General features: G+C 50.2%; 1 protein-coding gene and 1 long non-coding RNA gene across 4 annotated transcripts; one reads left to right on the top strand and one right to left on the bottom strand.

Annotated features, from left to right (window-relative positions):
• Positions 1–109: 109 nt before the first annotated feature.
• LOC116740312 lies at positions 110–11,021 on the top strand. Its single transcript, XR_004345858.1, has 2 exons — positions 110–753; positions 10,847–11,021. It is a non-coding gene; the product is annotated as an uncharacterized LOC116740312 (long non-coding RNA).
• On the bottom strand, positions 1,088–4,529 carry NME4 (NME/NM23 nucleoside diphosphate kinase 4). Of its 3 annotated transcripts, none has more exons than XM_032605819.1 (5): positions 4,353–4,518; positions 2,598–2,731; positions 2,225–2,326; positions 2,015–2,127; positions 1,088–1,524 (listed from the first exon to the last, which is right to left on the bottom strand). In XM_032605819.1, the coding sequence occupies exons 1-5, from the start codon at positions 4,441–4,443 to the stop codon at positions 1,401–1,403; spliced, it is 564 nt and encodes a 187-aa protein (XP_032461710.1). In that variant the 5' UTR covers positions 4,444–4,518; the 3' UTR covers positions 1,088–1,400. The 3 variants fall into 3 exon arrangements, with proteins under 3 accessions (XP_032461710.1, XP_032461711.1, XP_032461712.1); XM_032605820.1 differs by having other exon boundaries at positions 1,208–1,524; positions 2,598–2,728; positions 4,353–4,521; XM_032605821.1 differs by having other exon boundaries at positions 1,491–1,627; positions 4,353–4,529.
• Positions 11,022–12,756: the final 1,735 nt, after the last annotated feature.

Raw genomic sequence — 12,756 nt, 5'->3', positions numbered from 1 at the left:
CCTCCCAGGACGCTCCAACCACCCCGGCCCTCCCTCTTCCCAGGACAACCGAGTCCTTCCCGGCCCTCCCCCCGCTTCTCCCAGGACGTCCGGCCCCATAGCCGCGCGGCCGGCTGGGACTGGAAATCACTCTGGGCGCCAAGGTGTGCGCAGGCGCAGTGCGGCGGGCAGGTTCTCGCGGCGTAGGCGCGGTGAACGCGGCTGGGAGCTATCCGCTTTCCCGACTGCTTTTCACAAGACTGGGCGTCAGTGCCGGGGTCGGAGCCGGCCGGACACAGGGGACACTCGGTTCCTGGGCTAAGGTGGAGCTCGCGGGCCGGCCCAGGGCCCCTCGGCTTCCCTCACCGCCCTGGGCCCTGCTGTGCATTTAAAACACCTGGTCGGACTCGCCCAGCATTTAGAGTTCCTCGCCTCCTGGACGCTTCCCTTTCCTGTTGCATAAGTGTGACGTAGAAGAGGGTAGGAGAGTAGAGCCCAGAAAAGCCATGGGAAACAAGGAAGGCCCTTCTCTCGAATGGCCAGTCCCAGGGTTGGCTCCCAACACGACCCTCTCGCGGCCAGTAAAGTCAGTACACTTCATCCGTGCCCTCATGCGTAGGCACAGAGAGCAACCAAAGCCGGGAATCCGGGACCAGCGCTTCCGTCGGCAAGACGTCAAATTTGAGTGAGGACCAAGTCGGCCTGAGCAGGTGTAATGATGTGTGGTGTCCAGTACCTGTGACAAGTGACCGGGGACACACCTGAGGACCAGGCGTAAGTGTGTAGTGTCAGTGTGGTCACCAGCCTTTCTGCCCTGGGGGCGGCTTCAGTTCCCTGCCTACCCTTCCTGCAACCCTCCAGTCCTGCCTAGGGCTCCTCCTCCAGGGAGAGCACTAGCTCAGGGGCTCAGCTTGGATTCTCCAGATTTTAGGCTGGAGGTCTCTGGACCTCTGCCTGTCTCATACATTCAACAAAGTTATTGATTTCCTCCTGGTGTGTGAGAGATGGTAAGCTTCATTTGTACTTTCAAGCTGCTTACAACTTTGCATAAAGGCCTCATCCTTACCTCAGAGATGGCAGAGGCTGTAATGAGCACTCCACCCCCACGCACAGCACAGTGAATTTTAATGTCCCCACTCTGGGGGAAGGGAGGTCACACTACCAGCTTTTGGAGGCACCCCAAAGCTTGTCTGGCACTTTGGTACAGAAAGGATTTTGTCCAATCACTTGCTTGCTTCGGATAATACTAAAAGGCACATAAAGTTGGTGGCTCAACCCCTCTGGGCGGGGGTGGGGCAGCAGGCAGACAGGCGGGTGGGTCTGGGACAGATGGGCAGAGCATGGGTGTGGGCTCAAGGTCTTGTCGACAGAGGTAGTTGGTCCTGGGTGGATGCTGGCGTGACCGAGGGCACCCTGAGTGCTCAGGCTGGATAGATGCTGCTGTGGTGGCCTTCGTCTGCCCAGTCCACCAGCTCACTGCTCTGGAACCACAGCTGGATCTCCCTCTGGGCCCCCTCCACGGAGTCGCTGGCGTGGATGACATTCCTGTGCCAGGTGGCAGAGGTAGGACACAGGCTTCAGTGTGCACCTTGGGGGTCCCAGGGACAGTCTGCTGATCCCCTACTGTCAAGGGGAGCAAGCGGGGTGACTGTACAGAGGTGAAAGGAAGAACAGGGGAGCTGCAAAACTGGATTCCAGCCTGATGTCAGCTTCTTACCCACAACGTCATCTGTCCCGTGCCAACCCCCGGGGTGTCTGGCGATAAAGTGAGGTGACAGACAACGATGGCAGAGCACATATAAAACATACAGGGAATGCTTTATCTTCTCCTGTGTGCATGAAAGGGTTTTTAAAAAAACTGCACTAGCAAACGTTAGGTGTGATGGGCCATCAGTAAAAGTCTCCTCTGGCTTTACTTTCCCCTGAGCAAGAAGCCCAGGTCTGGTGGATCTGCCTTAGCAGCAAGCCACCACCCTAAGCCCCTAGTGAGCTGGCCCTCAGCTCCAAGTGGCCGAGTGTGTTAGGGCCCCCATACCTGCTGATGTGGATGCTGAAGTCTCCCCGGATGGTGCCAGGGGCAGCCTCAGCCGAGTTGGTGTGTCCTATCATAGCCCTCGAGGTGCAGACCACATTGGGGCCTTCCCAGACCTGCAGCACAGAGATAAAGGAGGTGGGGAGAGGTGGGTATCACCAAGGGCTCAGTCCAGGACCCTCCACCCCTCCCACCACCCCTGCCCCGCTGTACCATGGCCACCACCGGGCCAGAGCTCATGTAGCTGATGAGGGCTGGGTAGAAGGGCTTCTTCTGCAGGTCGTGGTAGTGCTCGGCAAGGATGCTCTCTGGTGCCTGGTGCATTGGGGGAAGGGGGTGAGAGGAGCCCCTGGAGAGGGAGCCCCACCAGGCACTGGGACAGTGACATGGTGTATGATCACAGGGCCCTTTGCAGATGACACCTACATGGGGCAGCACTCCAGCCACAAAAGCACAAGGCAGACACCTCCCCACCCCTCCCCTTCTACTGCCAACACCAGGATGTCTTCCTGAGGCAGGGCTGAGATGTGAGAAGCCCCCCATCCCAGTCCCCTCAGGGATACCCACAGGCCAAGAGCCCTGGTACCTGCAGCATCTTCATCCCCACCAGCTTGAAGCCCCTCCTCTCAAAGCGCTGGATCACATCCCCAACGAGCCTCCGCTGCACCCCGTCTGGCTTCACCGCAACCAGGGTCCGCTCCAGGGTCCAGGAGGGTCCTCCTTTAGAAGAGGGGGGTTCGGGGCTGCCGAGGCCTCACCCTTTCATGTCTCCCGGACCTGGGTTCCCCTGCCAGGACCCAGGTGTCACCTGGACTTCAGAGTGTCTGCCTCAGGCAGAGCAGCTCTGGAGGGGAGTAGTGTGGTGTCCACAGCCAGGACTGTCTAGCATGGTGCTACCCCTTGGGACAAGCAGCACAGGGGGTCCCTGGGGACTTCAGCCTGTCAGAGGGGCCATGGGCCCTCCCAGGCAGTGGCAGAAGCTGCCCATGATAGAGCTGATGTCCCCTGAAAAGGCATCTATCTTAGAAGGCCTGGAGGCCTAGGGAGGCACAGTCCAGCTCAGAGGCCACCCGGAGGCCCAAAGATGCCACACTGGAAAGAAAGTACAAGTCTTGGCCTGATTTTCACTCTTGTCCTTTGTGGCGCTAGCACAGACAATGTCTGAACCCCCAACCTGCCACATCAGGAAGGAACTACCACCCATCTTCTGGGTCTCAGGTGAAGGAATGGCAGGGGACCAGGGAGACAGAAGTGCACTTTCCCCACTGGCTGGGCCACAGACAGCAGGACAAAGGGACCTGGGGATTGAGGAGAAAGGTGGAGGGGTTCCTGTCTGCAGGTGGGGAGAGTTGAGAGGGCTCCTCCCCTCACACCTTTGTTGACCAGGCTGCTGTGGGGTTCCAGGGTGGGATGCTTCCAGACCTAAAGTCAACACTGCCACAGTCTTCCCCATTCTGGGGAGACACTGCCCGGAAGACCCCCCAGCATCATCACCCTCCTACAGCCTCAGGCCACTTCCAGAGTTATGCTGACCCTCAGCATTGGGTCCAGGGTCAAGTGTAATTTTGAGAGGAGCCCAGACCCTGGATGTCCAGCTAATTCTTGCAAAGAGGGAAGAGAAAACTGGAGGAGAGATAAGACGTAGGGTCCAGGAGGGCCAGTGTCCCTGGAGGCATCTGCAGCTGCCTTCCCATCCCCAGGAGGAAAATAAACCAAAGTTGTGCAGGGCCTGGAGAGCAGGCAGTGGGTACCCACCACATCCCTTCAATGAACCGTGCTGGAGGAAGTCCCCCCATCCTTATTCCATCCCCCAAGCCCAGTGCCTGGGCGCCCTGCTGCCAGCTGGCTTGTGCCTCAGCCGGTGGCAGTTCACTCTTGCCAGCATTTGGAACGCCAGGACATCTGCCGCTCACGAAGGGCCTGAGGGTCAGCAGCTAGGGCAGAGGTCCCAGCGGGCAGAGATAGGCCAGAGGGAAAAACGCCCCAGGACGGCAGTGTTCATCTGCTGAGAATGACCCCTCTCAGGAGCCCCAAGTCCGCCGCAAAGTGTGGCCACCAGGCTTCTGGCTTCCTCCTGCCCTGGAACCCTGGGGACCCCCTGCCCTGAGCACGGTGAGGAGGTGAGCGGGGCCGTGGGGGGCTGGGTGGGAGTGAGCGGTGCGGGGGCGGGGGGGTGCGCGCAGGGCCCCAGCCCGGCGAGAACCCGACGGTCGCGCAGCTCCAACCAGCCAGTCCCGAGGCCTCAAGCCCCCTGCGCCAGGGCCCGCACGTGCGCCAGCAGAGGCCTGCGGCGCCTCAGCCCGCCCCACCTCGCGCATGGCCGCCGGGTGGGCGGACTCACCAGAGCTGGAGCGCGCAAGCAGGCTGGCGACCGAGGCCCGCGTGCGGCACATCAGCCCCCGCAGCGCCGCGCGCCCGGAGAGACCGCGCATGACTCCCTGCCCGCGAGTGCTGTCTGAGAGCGCAAGAGAGAGGCCCGGGGATGGAGGGGGAGGGGCAGAGGGAGGAGGGTGGAGGGAGAAAAGGAACCTGGGGAAGGGTTGGAGGGACAGAGGGAAGGGGGAGGGAGGGAAGGGGGAGGGAGGTGGAGGGGCAGAGGGAGAAAAGGAACCCGGGGAACGGGCAGCGGGAGAAAGGTAGGAGGGAGGGAGGGGAAAGGGGAGAGGAGGAGGGGTGGAGGGAGGGAGAGCGGCGCAAGGCCCCCATGGCCTCTACCCTCGCGGCCCCACACCGACCCTGATTCACTCAGGCGGCCTCGGGAAGTATTTAATGTCAATTTCTGTTAAAATCAGAAGAAAAAAACAATGATGATGAACGCAGCATGGATTGTATTCGTCTTTATACCAACACAGTCCTTAAGTATCAGTTTTGAGTTCATGCAAGTCCTCCTGCGCCTGTCTTGGGCTGCACCCCGTCCTGGCAGGAGGACCTGCTTCTGGGGCAGGGGGTGTCCTCCCACCTGAGTCTCCCTCGGAAATTACACCCTGTATCTGGGGAGGGTGGACCTGGATGGTCAGGCAAGGTTAGGCAGGAAATCTCTGCATTTGGATGGGGAAAATCCCACCTTTATTCTCAAGTGGACATGTAACTGCATTCCTCTAACTGAAGGAATTTAGCTTCCACTGAAACCATGACGGTGCCTGTGACTTTATCGCAAGCAGAAATCACAGATATTCTCATTTACTATATTGTTCCAGTTGAGAAGATGGCGCAGTACTGTCTGAAATATGAGATCAACTGCAAGATCTTATGTAATGAGTTTTCGTTTTCTTTTTTTTTTAATTTTATTTTTTTTATTTTTGGCAGTGTTGGGTCTTCGTTGCTGTGCGCGGGCTTTCTCTAGATGCGACGAGCGGGGGCTACTCTTCGTTGGGGTGCACAGGCTTCTAAATGTATTGGCTTCTCTTGTTGCGGAGCCCAGGCTCTAGGCGCGCGGGTTTCAGTAGTTGTGGAGCACGGGCTAAGTTGCTCCGTGGCATGTGGGATCTTCCCGGACCAGGGCTCAAACCCGTGCCCCCTGCATTGGCAGGTGGATTCTTTTCTTTTCTTTTTTTAAATTTATTTTATTTTTGGCTGCGTTGGATGTTGCTACACGCGGGCTTTCTCCAGTTGTGGGGAGTGGGGGCTAGTCTTCATAACAATGTGCGGGCTTCTCATTGCGGTGACTTCTCTTGTTGCGGAGCCCAGGCGGGCTCTAAGCGCGCGGGCTTCAATAGTTGTAGCACACAGGCTTCAGTAGTTGTGGCTCACGGGCTCTAGAGTGCAGGCTCACTAGTTGTGGCGCACGGGCTTTGTTTCTCCGTGGCATGTAGAATCCTCCCGGACCAGGGCTCGAACCCATGTCCCCTACATTGGCAGGTGGATTCTTAACCACTGCGCCACCAGGGAAGCCCTGTAATGAGTTTTTGAAAAAGCATATATACTTCTTTATACTGTTGTAGATGGAATTGTTTTCTTAATTTCATTTTCAGTTGTTCATTACAAGCATATAAAAATACAATTGAGTTTTGTATATGGATCTTGTATCCAAAGACTTTGGTGAACTCATTTATTAATTCTAATAGTTTTTTAGTGGATTCCTCAGGATTTTGTACATACAAGGTTATGTCATACAGGAATAGAGATAGTTTGACTTTTTCCTTCCCAATCTGGATGTCTTTTTTTTTTTTCATTTTATTAATCAATTGCTTGGCTAGAATCTTCAGTACAATGTTAAATACAAGTGACCTTCTTTTTCCACTGTCTTAAGACAGGAGATTAGATTATTGTTTTGAAATATTTTTTTCTTTCTTAGTATAGACATTTACAGCTATAAATTTCCCTCTAAACACTGCATTAACCATATTCCATAAGTTTTGATGTGTCTTCATTTTCTTTCATCTCAAAGTATTTTCTGATTTCCCTTTTGATTTCGTATACTCTAAAAACTACAAATCATTGTTGAAAGAAATTACAGAAAATCTAAATAAATGACAAAACATCCTACATTCATGGATTGGAAGAATTAACATGTTAATATGTCAATGCTCCTCAAACTGATCTACAGATTCAACTCAATCCCTGTCAAAATCCTGACTTCTTTGTAAAAATTGTTAAGTTGATTCTCAAATTCAGTGGGTTTGCAAGAGACCCGGAATAACCAGAAACTCCTGAAAAAGAACAAAGCAGGAGAACTCACACTTCCTGATTTCAAACTTATCACAAAACAATAAAAATCAAGTCAGTGTGGTACCAGCACAAGGACAGACATATAGACCAATGGAATAGAATAGAGAGTCCAGAAATAAAACCATACATCTATAGTCAACTGATTTTGGTGAGGAAGCCAAGACCATTCAATGAGAGACAGAATAGTCTTTTCAACAAATGGTGTTGCAGTAGCCAAGACATGGAAACAACCTAAATGTCCATCAACAGATAAATAAGTAAAGAAGTTGTGATATACATATACAATGGAATATAACTCAGCCATAAAAAAGAATGAAATAATGCCATTTACAGCAACATGGATGGACCTAGTGATTATCATATTAAGTGAAGTAAGTCAGAAAGAGAAAACAAATACCATATGATATCACTTATATGTGGGATCTAAAATATGACACAAATTAACTTATCTACAGGACTTCTCTGGTAGTCCTGTGGTTAGGACTCTGTGCTCCCAATTCAGCGGGCTCAGGTTCGATCCCTGGTCAGGGAATCAGATCCCGCATGCCACAACTAAGACACAGTGCAGCCAAATAAATAATTAAAAAAAAAAAAAAAAAAAAAGCCATGCACCACAATGTTCATTGCAGCACTATTTACAATAGCCAGGACATGGAACCAACCTAAATGTCCATTGACAGATGAATGGATAAAGAAGATGTGGCACATATATACAATGGAATATTACTCAGCCATAAAAAGGAATGAAACAGTTATTTGTAGTGAGGTGGATGGACCTAGAGCCTGTCATACAGAGTAAAGGAAGTCAGAAAGAGAAAAGCAAATACCGTATGCTAACGCATATATATGGAATCTAAAAAAAAAAAAAAGGTACTGATGGACCTAGTTGCAGGGCAGGAATAAAGAGGTAGACATAGAGAATGGACTTGATGACGTGAGGTGGGAGGGCGAAGCTGGGGCGAAGTGAGAGTAGCATTGGCGTATATACACTACCAAATGTGAAACAGTTGGCTGGTGGGAAGCAGCAGCATAGCACAGGGAGACTGGCTTGGTGCTTTGTGATGACCTAGAGGGGTGGGATAGGGAGGGTGGGAGGGAGGCTCAAGAGAGAGAGGATGTGGGCACATGTGTATGCATATGGCTGATTTGCTTTGTTGTGCAACAGAAACTAACACGGTATTGTCAAGCAATTATACTCCAATAAAAATGTATTAAAAAAAGTATCACTTAAAACAATTAACTTATCCGTGAAACAGAAGCAGACTCACTGAACAGACTTGTGCTTGCCAAGGGAGAGGAGGGTGGAGAAGGGATGGATTGGGAGTTTGGGATTAGCACATGCAAACTATTATGTATGCAATGCATAAACAACAAGATTTTATTGCATAGCACAGGAAACTATATTCAATATCCTGTGATAAACCATGATGGAAAAGAATATGAGAAAGAATATATAACTGAATCACTTTTTTTTTACATCTTTATTGGAGTATAATTGCTTTACAATATAACTGAATCACTTTGATTCAGCACCTGAAAAGATGCTCAACATCATTAGTCATCAGGGAAATGCAAATCAAAACCCCGAGAGACAACTTTATACCCGCTATCATGGCTAGAACCAAAAGGTCAGATAATAACCTGTGTTGGTGAGGATGTGGAAAAATTGGAACCCTCCTACATTACTGATGGAAATGTAAAATAATGCAGCCACTTTGGGAAATAGTCTGGCAATTTCTCAAATGATTAAAAATCGAATCATATGACTCAGAAATTCTACTTCTAGGTATATACCCAAAAGAAATGAAAGTACATGTTCACAAAAACTTGTACACAAATTTTCACAGCAGTATTATTTATAGTAGCCAAAGGGTGGAAATAACCCAAGTGTCCATCAGTTGATGAATAGATAAACAAAATGTGGTCAGTCCATGCAGTGGAATAGTGTTCGGCCATAAAAGGAAGGAAATACTGACACATGCTGTAACCTGAATGAACTTTTTTTTCCCCTAACCACTCAACCGCAAGGGAATTCCCTTGAAGGAACCTTGGAAACATTATGCTGAGTGAAAGAATTCAGTCACAAAAGGCCACATATTGTATGATTCCATTCATGTGAAAGTACAGAATAGGGAAGTATACAGAGACAGAAAGTAGTATTAGTGGTTGCTTAGGGCTGGGGCTGGGGAGTGGTGGGGAAATGGGAGGGTGATAGCTAAATGGTATGGAGTTTCTTAATATTTATTTTATTTTATTTTGGGCTGCTTCAGGTGTTAGTTGTGGCACACAGGATCTTCATTGCGGCGTGCGGGCCCTCTAGTTGAGGCATGCGGGCTTAGTTGCCCTGCAGCATGTGGGATCTTAGTTCCTCGACCAGGGATTGAACCTGCATCCCCTGCATTGGAAGGCAGATTCTTAACCACTGGACCACCAGGGAAGTCCCTGCAGCTTCTTTTTAGGAGATGAAAATGTTCTAAAATTGACTGTGGTGATGGTTACACATATGTGTGAGCACACCAAAAATCATTGAATTGTAAATTTTATTTTATTTCATTTTTTAATTTTTTTTTTTTTGCGGTACATGGGCCTCTCACTGTTGTGGCCTCTCCCATTGCGGAGCACAGGCTCCGGACGCGCAGGCCCAGTGGCCATGGCTCACAGGCCCAGCAGCTCCGTGGCATGTGGGATCCTCCCGGACTGGGGCACGAACCCGTGTCCCCTGCATCGGCAGGCAGACTCAACCACTGCGCCACCAGGGAAGCCCCTGAATTGTAAATTTTAAATGGGTGAATGGTTTAGTATGGAATTATTTCTCAACAAAGCTGGTTTTTCAAAGATGAAAAAGCAAAAAATAAGAAAAAAAAAAGACCAAAAAAATGAAAAAGCATTTATTATTATGTCACATATTTTAAATGTCTTGAGACATCTTGGCTGTTTCATCAAACCACTTCCAACCCTGCACAGGCCAGGCCCTACACTGCTCTGGGACTCTGAGGCTGCTGTAGCCCAGCCCCAGACTGATCCCTGTTCCCAGAGACAGTGCAGCACATGGCTCACAGCACTGCTCTGTGCAAGGTGGCCACTTCCTGTTGGGAGGTGAGCCTGCTTCCCCACCCCCTTTGCATCTGGGCTGGCCCTGTGGCTGGTTGTGTCTGCACAAACGCTGGGTAACATCCTCATCTGGGCCTTAGAGATCTACACTTCTGCCTTTGCCATTTGGGGTGCACGGGCTTGGACTTTCCTTTCTGTGTAAAGAAGCCTAAGGCAGCCACAGAAAAAGAGAAAGAAAGAGCCACCAGCCCCCAGCCATCCCTACCAAAGCACCATAAGTGTGGGTAGTCATCTTGAGAGTTCCAGCCCCAGCTTATGCCTCAGGGAGCAGAAGAGCCACCAGCTGAACCCTGCCCAACTCCCTGACTCAGCAAAGAATCAGCAGAAAATATCCTGGCTGTTGTGTGAAGCCGTTCAGATTTGGGGTAATTTGTTGAGATGCCTCCTACTCAACCAAGCCTGGCTCAACTGAGCTCATCTGAGATGTGGAATCCCTTGGCTTCTCTGTGGCCAAGCCAGGGCTCAAGTAGAAGAGTGGCCCTAGGTCCACTGCTCCTCCGACCACAGTTCCCTGCATCCTCTTCTGTCCAGGATCTGTGCAGCTTCTGTGTGAAGACTTCAGGCTCACAGGTGGCTGGCTGAGTGAGTTAGGAGACCTGAGTTTCGACCCTGGTCCTTCTTCTAAGGCTACACCTTTATCCGCCCTGAGCCCCCATCCCCTCCTCTGTAAAGTGCTGCTGACGGTGCCTCAGGGAATAGGGTTCTGGCACATGGGCTGCTTCTTGCTCTGTCCTGTCTCGTCCTGTCCCCTCTGGTCCCTGCTCCTGTCCCTCTCCTGCACCCTGACGCCCTCCTCAGGCTTCCAGACCCACTGCCACTGTGTCAGATGGGATTGCTGGAGGGATTTACCTCCCCCAGAGGCAGAGATGTGCACCCCGCATCTCCCTGGCCCCCATATCGCAACAGTTCTGGGGTGCCTTCAGATGTTCCCGAGAGATCAGGCCAGAGTTCCATGACCTGGGCCTCCTTCTCTTCCCTTTCCAGACCCACTTCCTACTCCCCCTGAGTGTTCTCTGGGACCACGTCCTAAAACATCGTTCTCACATTTTCACACAGGTCCACATCAGGGTCCACATCCAGGAAACCCAGCCTCAGAAAGGAAGATACAAGAAGGAAGCACTTTATGACCACATTTGATACAGCAGAGCACAAACATGAGGCTGTTCATTTCTCCTCTGATGCTGACTCTCCTCCCGCATCCAGCACTAAACGTGGAAGCACTTTATCAATACATTTGCTCGGTATTTATTTCTCCGTGACTGCATTCCTCCCTTCTAGACTCTCCTCTTGCATCTTTTGAGGAGTAGATCTCATAGCCCTCACATCATTTTCAGTTGTTACAGGTCCAGTTTCACGTGGGTTAAAACCCCCGCCATGTATCCACCTGAAGAGTCCTTTCTCTCCTTCCCCCATGCCACCCGGGTTTGGTCCAAGTGAGGCTGGTCTGCAACAACGTCCTTTCTCTCAGTCTCTGTCCTCATCTGGTGCATGACTTTCTTGTCTCCAAGTTGTTGACATTCAGCTTCCTCCTGGCAAGGCAGCCTTAGTTCCTTCTGAGACTTAGGACGACAGACATCCTGTCTCGGACCCTGCACCCCTGAGCCCTTCAGATAGAGCCAGGGCCCAGGGCCAGTGGTCAGCTGTCCTCACCTTGACCCACAGACCCCAATCAATTTTCCAACAGGATTGTTTTGTGGTCTCGAATTACAATGTGGAAATGCAAGTTGCCTGACTACCCAGACTCTCTGAAGAAGATGAGGGTGAGAGGGCTTGTTCTGCAAGCTATCAGTCCTTGTTACATAGCTGTAATAATTCCGACCATGTGTTGGCCCAGGTATTGACAAGTAGACCAAGGGAACAGGATAGAGAACCCAGAAACAGACTCATACATGTACGAGCACCAAATATATGACTGAGGAGCTGCTGCAGATCAGTGGGAAATGCAGACTTTTCAATAAACATTGCTGGGTCAATCAGGTATCCATATGGAAAGAGAGAGAGACCTAATCCTACATACACAGAAATAAATTTCAGGTAGGTTAAAGGCCTAAATATGAAAGGCAGATCTATAAAGCTTTCAGAAGTTAAGAAACTATAAGCAGGACCTTCTAAGGGGAAGAATTTCTTTAGGCACGAAAGGCACTAATCATAAAGAAAATGATTGACAAATTCAACTACATTAAAATGAAGAACTTCATAAAAAACACCATGAAGACATTAAAATGGCCCAGATCTAAAACACTAACAATACCGAGTGCTAGCAAGAATGTAGAGCAACAGGAACACTAGTTCATCACTGGTGGAAATGCAAAATGGAAGTTACTTTGGAATATATTTTGGTGGTTTCTTACAGAACTAAACATACTCTTACCATGTGCTGTAGCAATCATTATACTTGGTATTTACTCAAATGAGTTGAAAATGTATGTCCCCAAAAAAGTGCACATGGATGTTTATAGCAGGTTTATTCATAATTGCTTTATTCATAAATTGCCAAAACTTGGAAACAACCAAGATGTCCTTCAGTAGGTGAATGGATAAATAAACTGTGGTGTATCCAGACAGTGGAATATTGTTCAACAATAAAAAAAAATACAGGGGACTTCCCTGGTGGCCCAGTGGTTAAGAATCCGTTTGCCAACGTAGGGGACATGGGTTCAAGCCCTGATCCAGGAGGATCCCACATGCCACGGAGCAACTAAGCCCATGCGCCACAACTACTGAACCTGCACTCTAGAGCCCACGAGCCACAACTACTGAGCCTGCGTGCCACAACTACTGAAGCCCACGCGCCTAGAGCCCATGCTCTGCAACAAGAGAAGATATCGCATTGAGAAGCCTGTGCACCACAATGAACAGTAGCCCCCGCTCGACGCAACTAGAGAAAGCCCGTGCGCAGCAACAAAGACCCAACACAGCCAAAAATAAATAAATTAAAAAAATAAAAATATTAAAAGAAAAAGAAG

This window comes from Phocoena sinus, chromosome 15, assembly GCF_008692025.1.
Source record: "Phocoena sinus isolate mPhoSin1 chromosome 15, mPhoSin1.pri, whole genome shotgun sequence".
Taxonomy (NCBI): domain Eukaryota; kingdom Metazoa; phylum Chordata; class Mammalia; order Artiodactyla; family Phocoenidae; genus Phocoena; species Phocoena sinus.
This window is presented reverse-complemented; position numbering and strand designations above follow the sequence as displayed.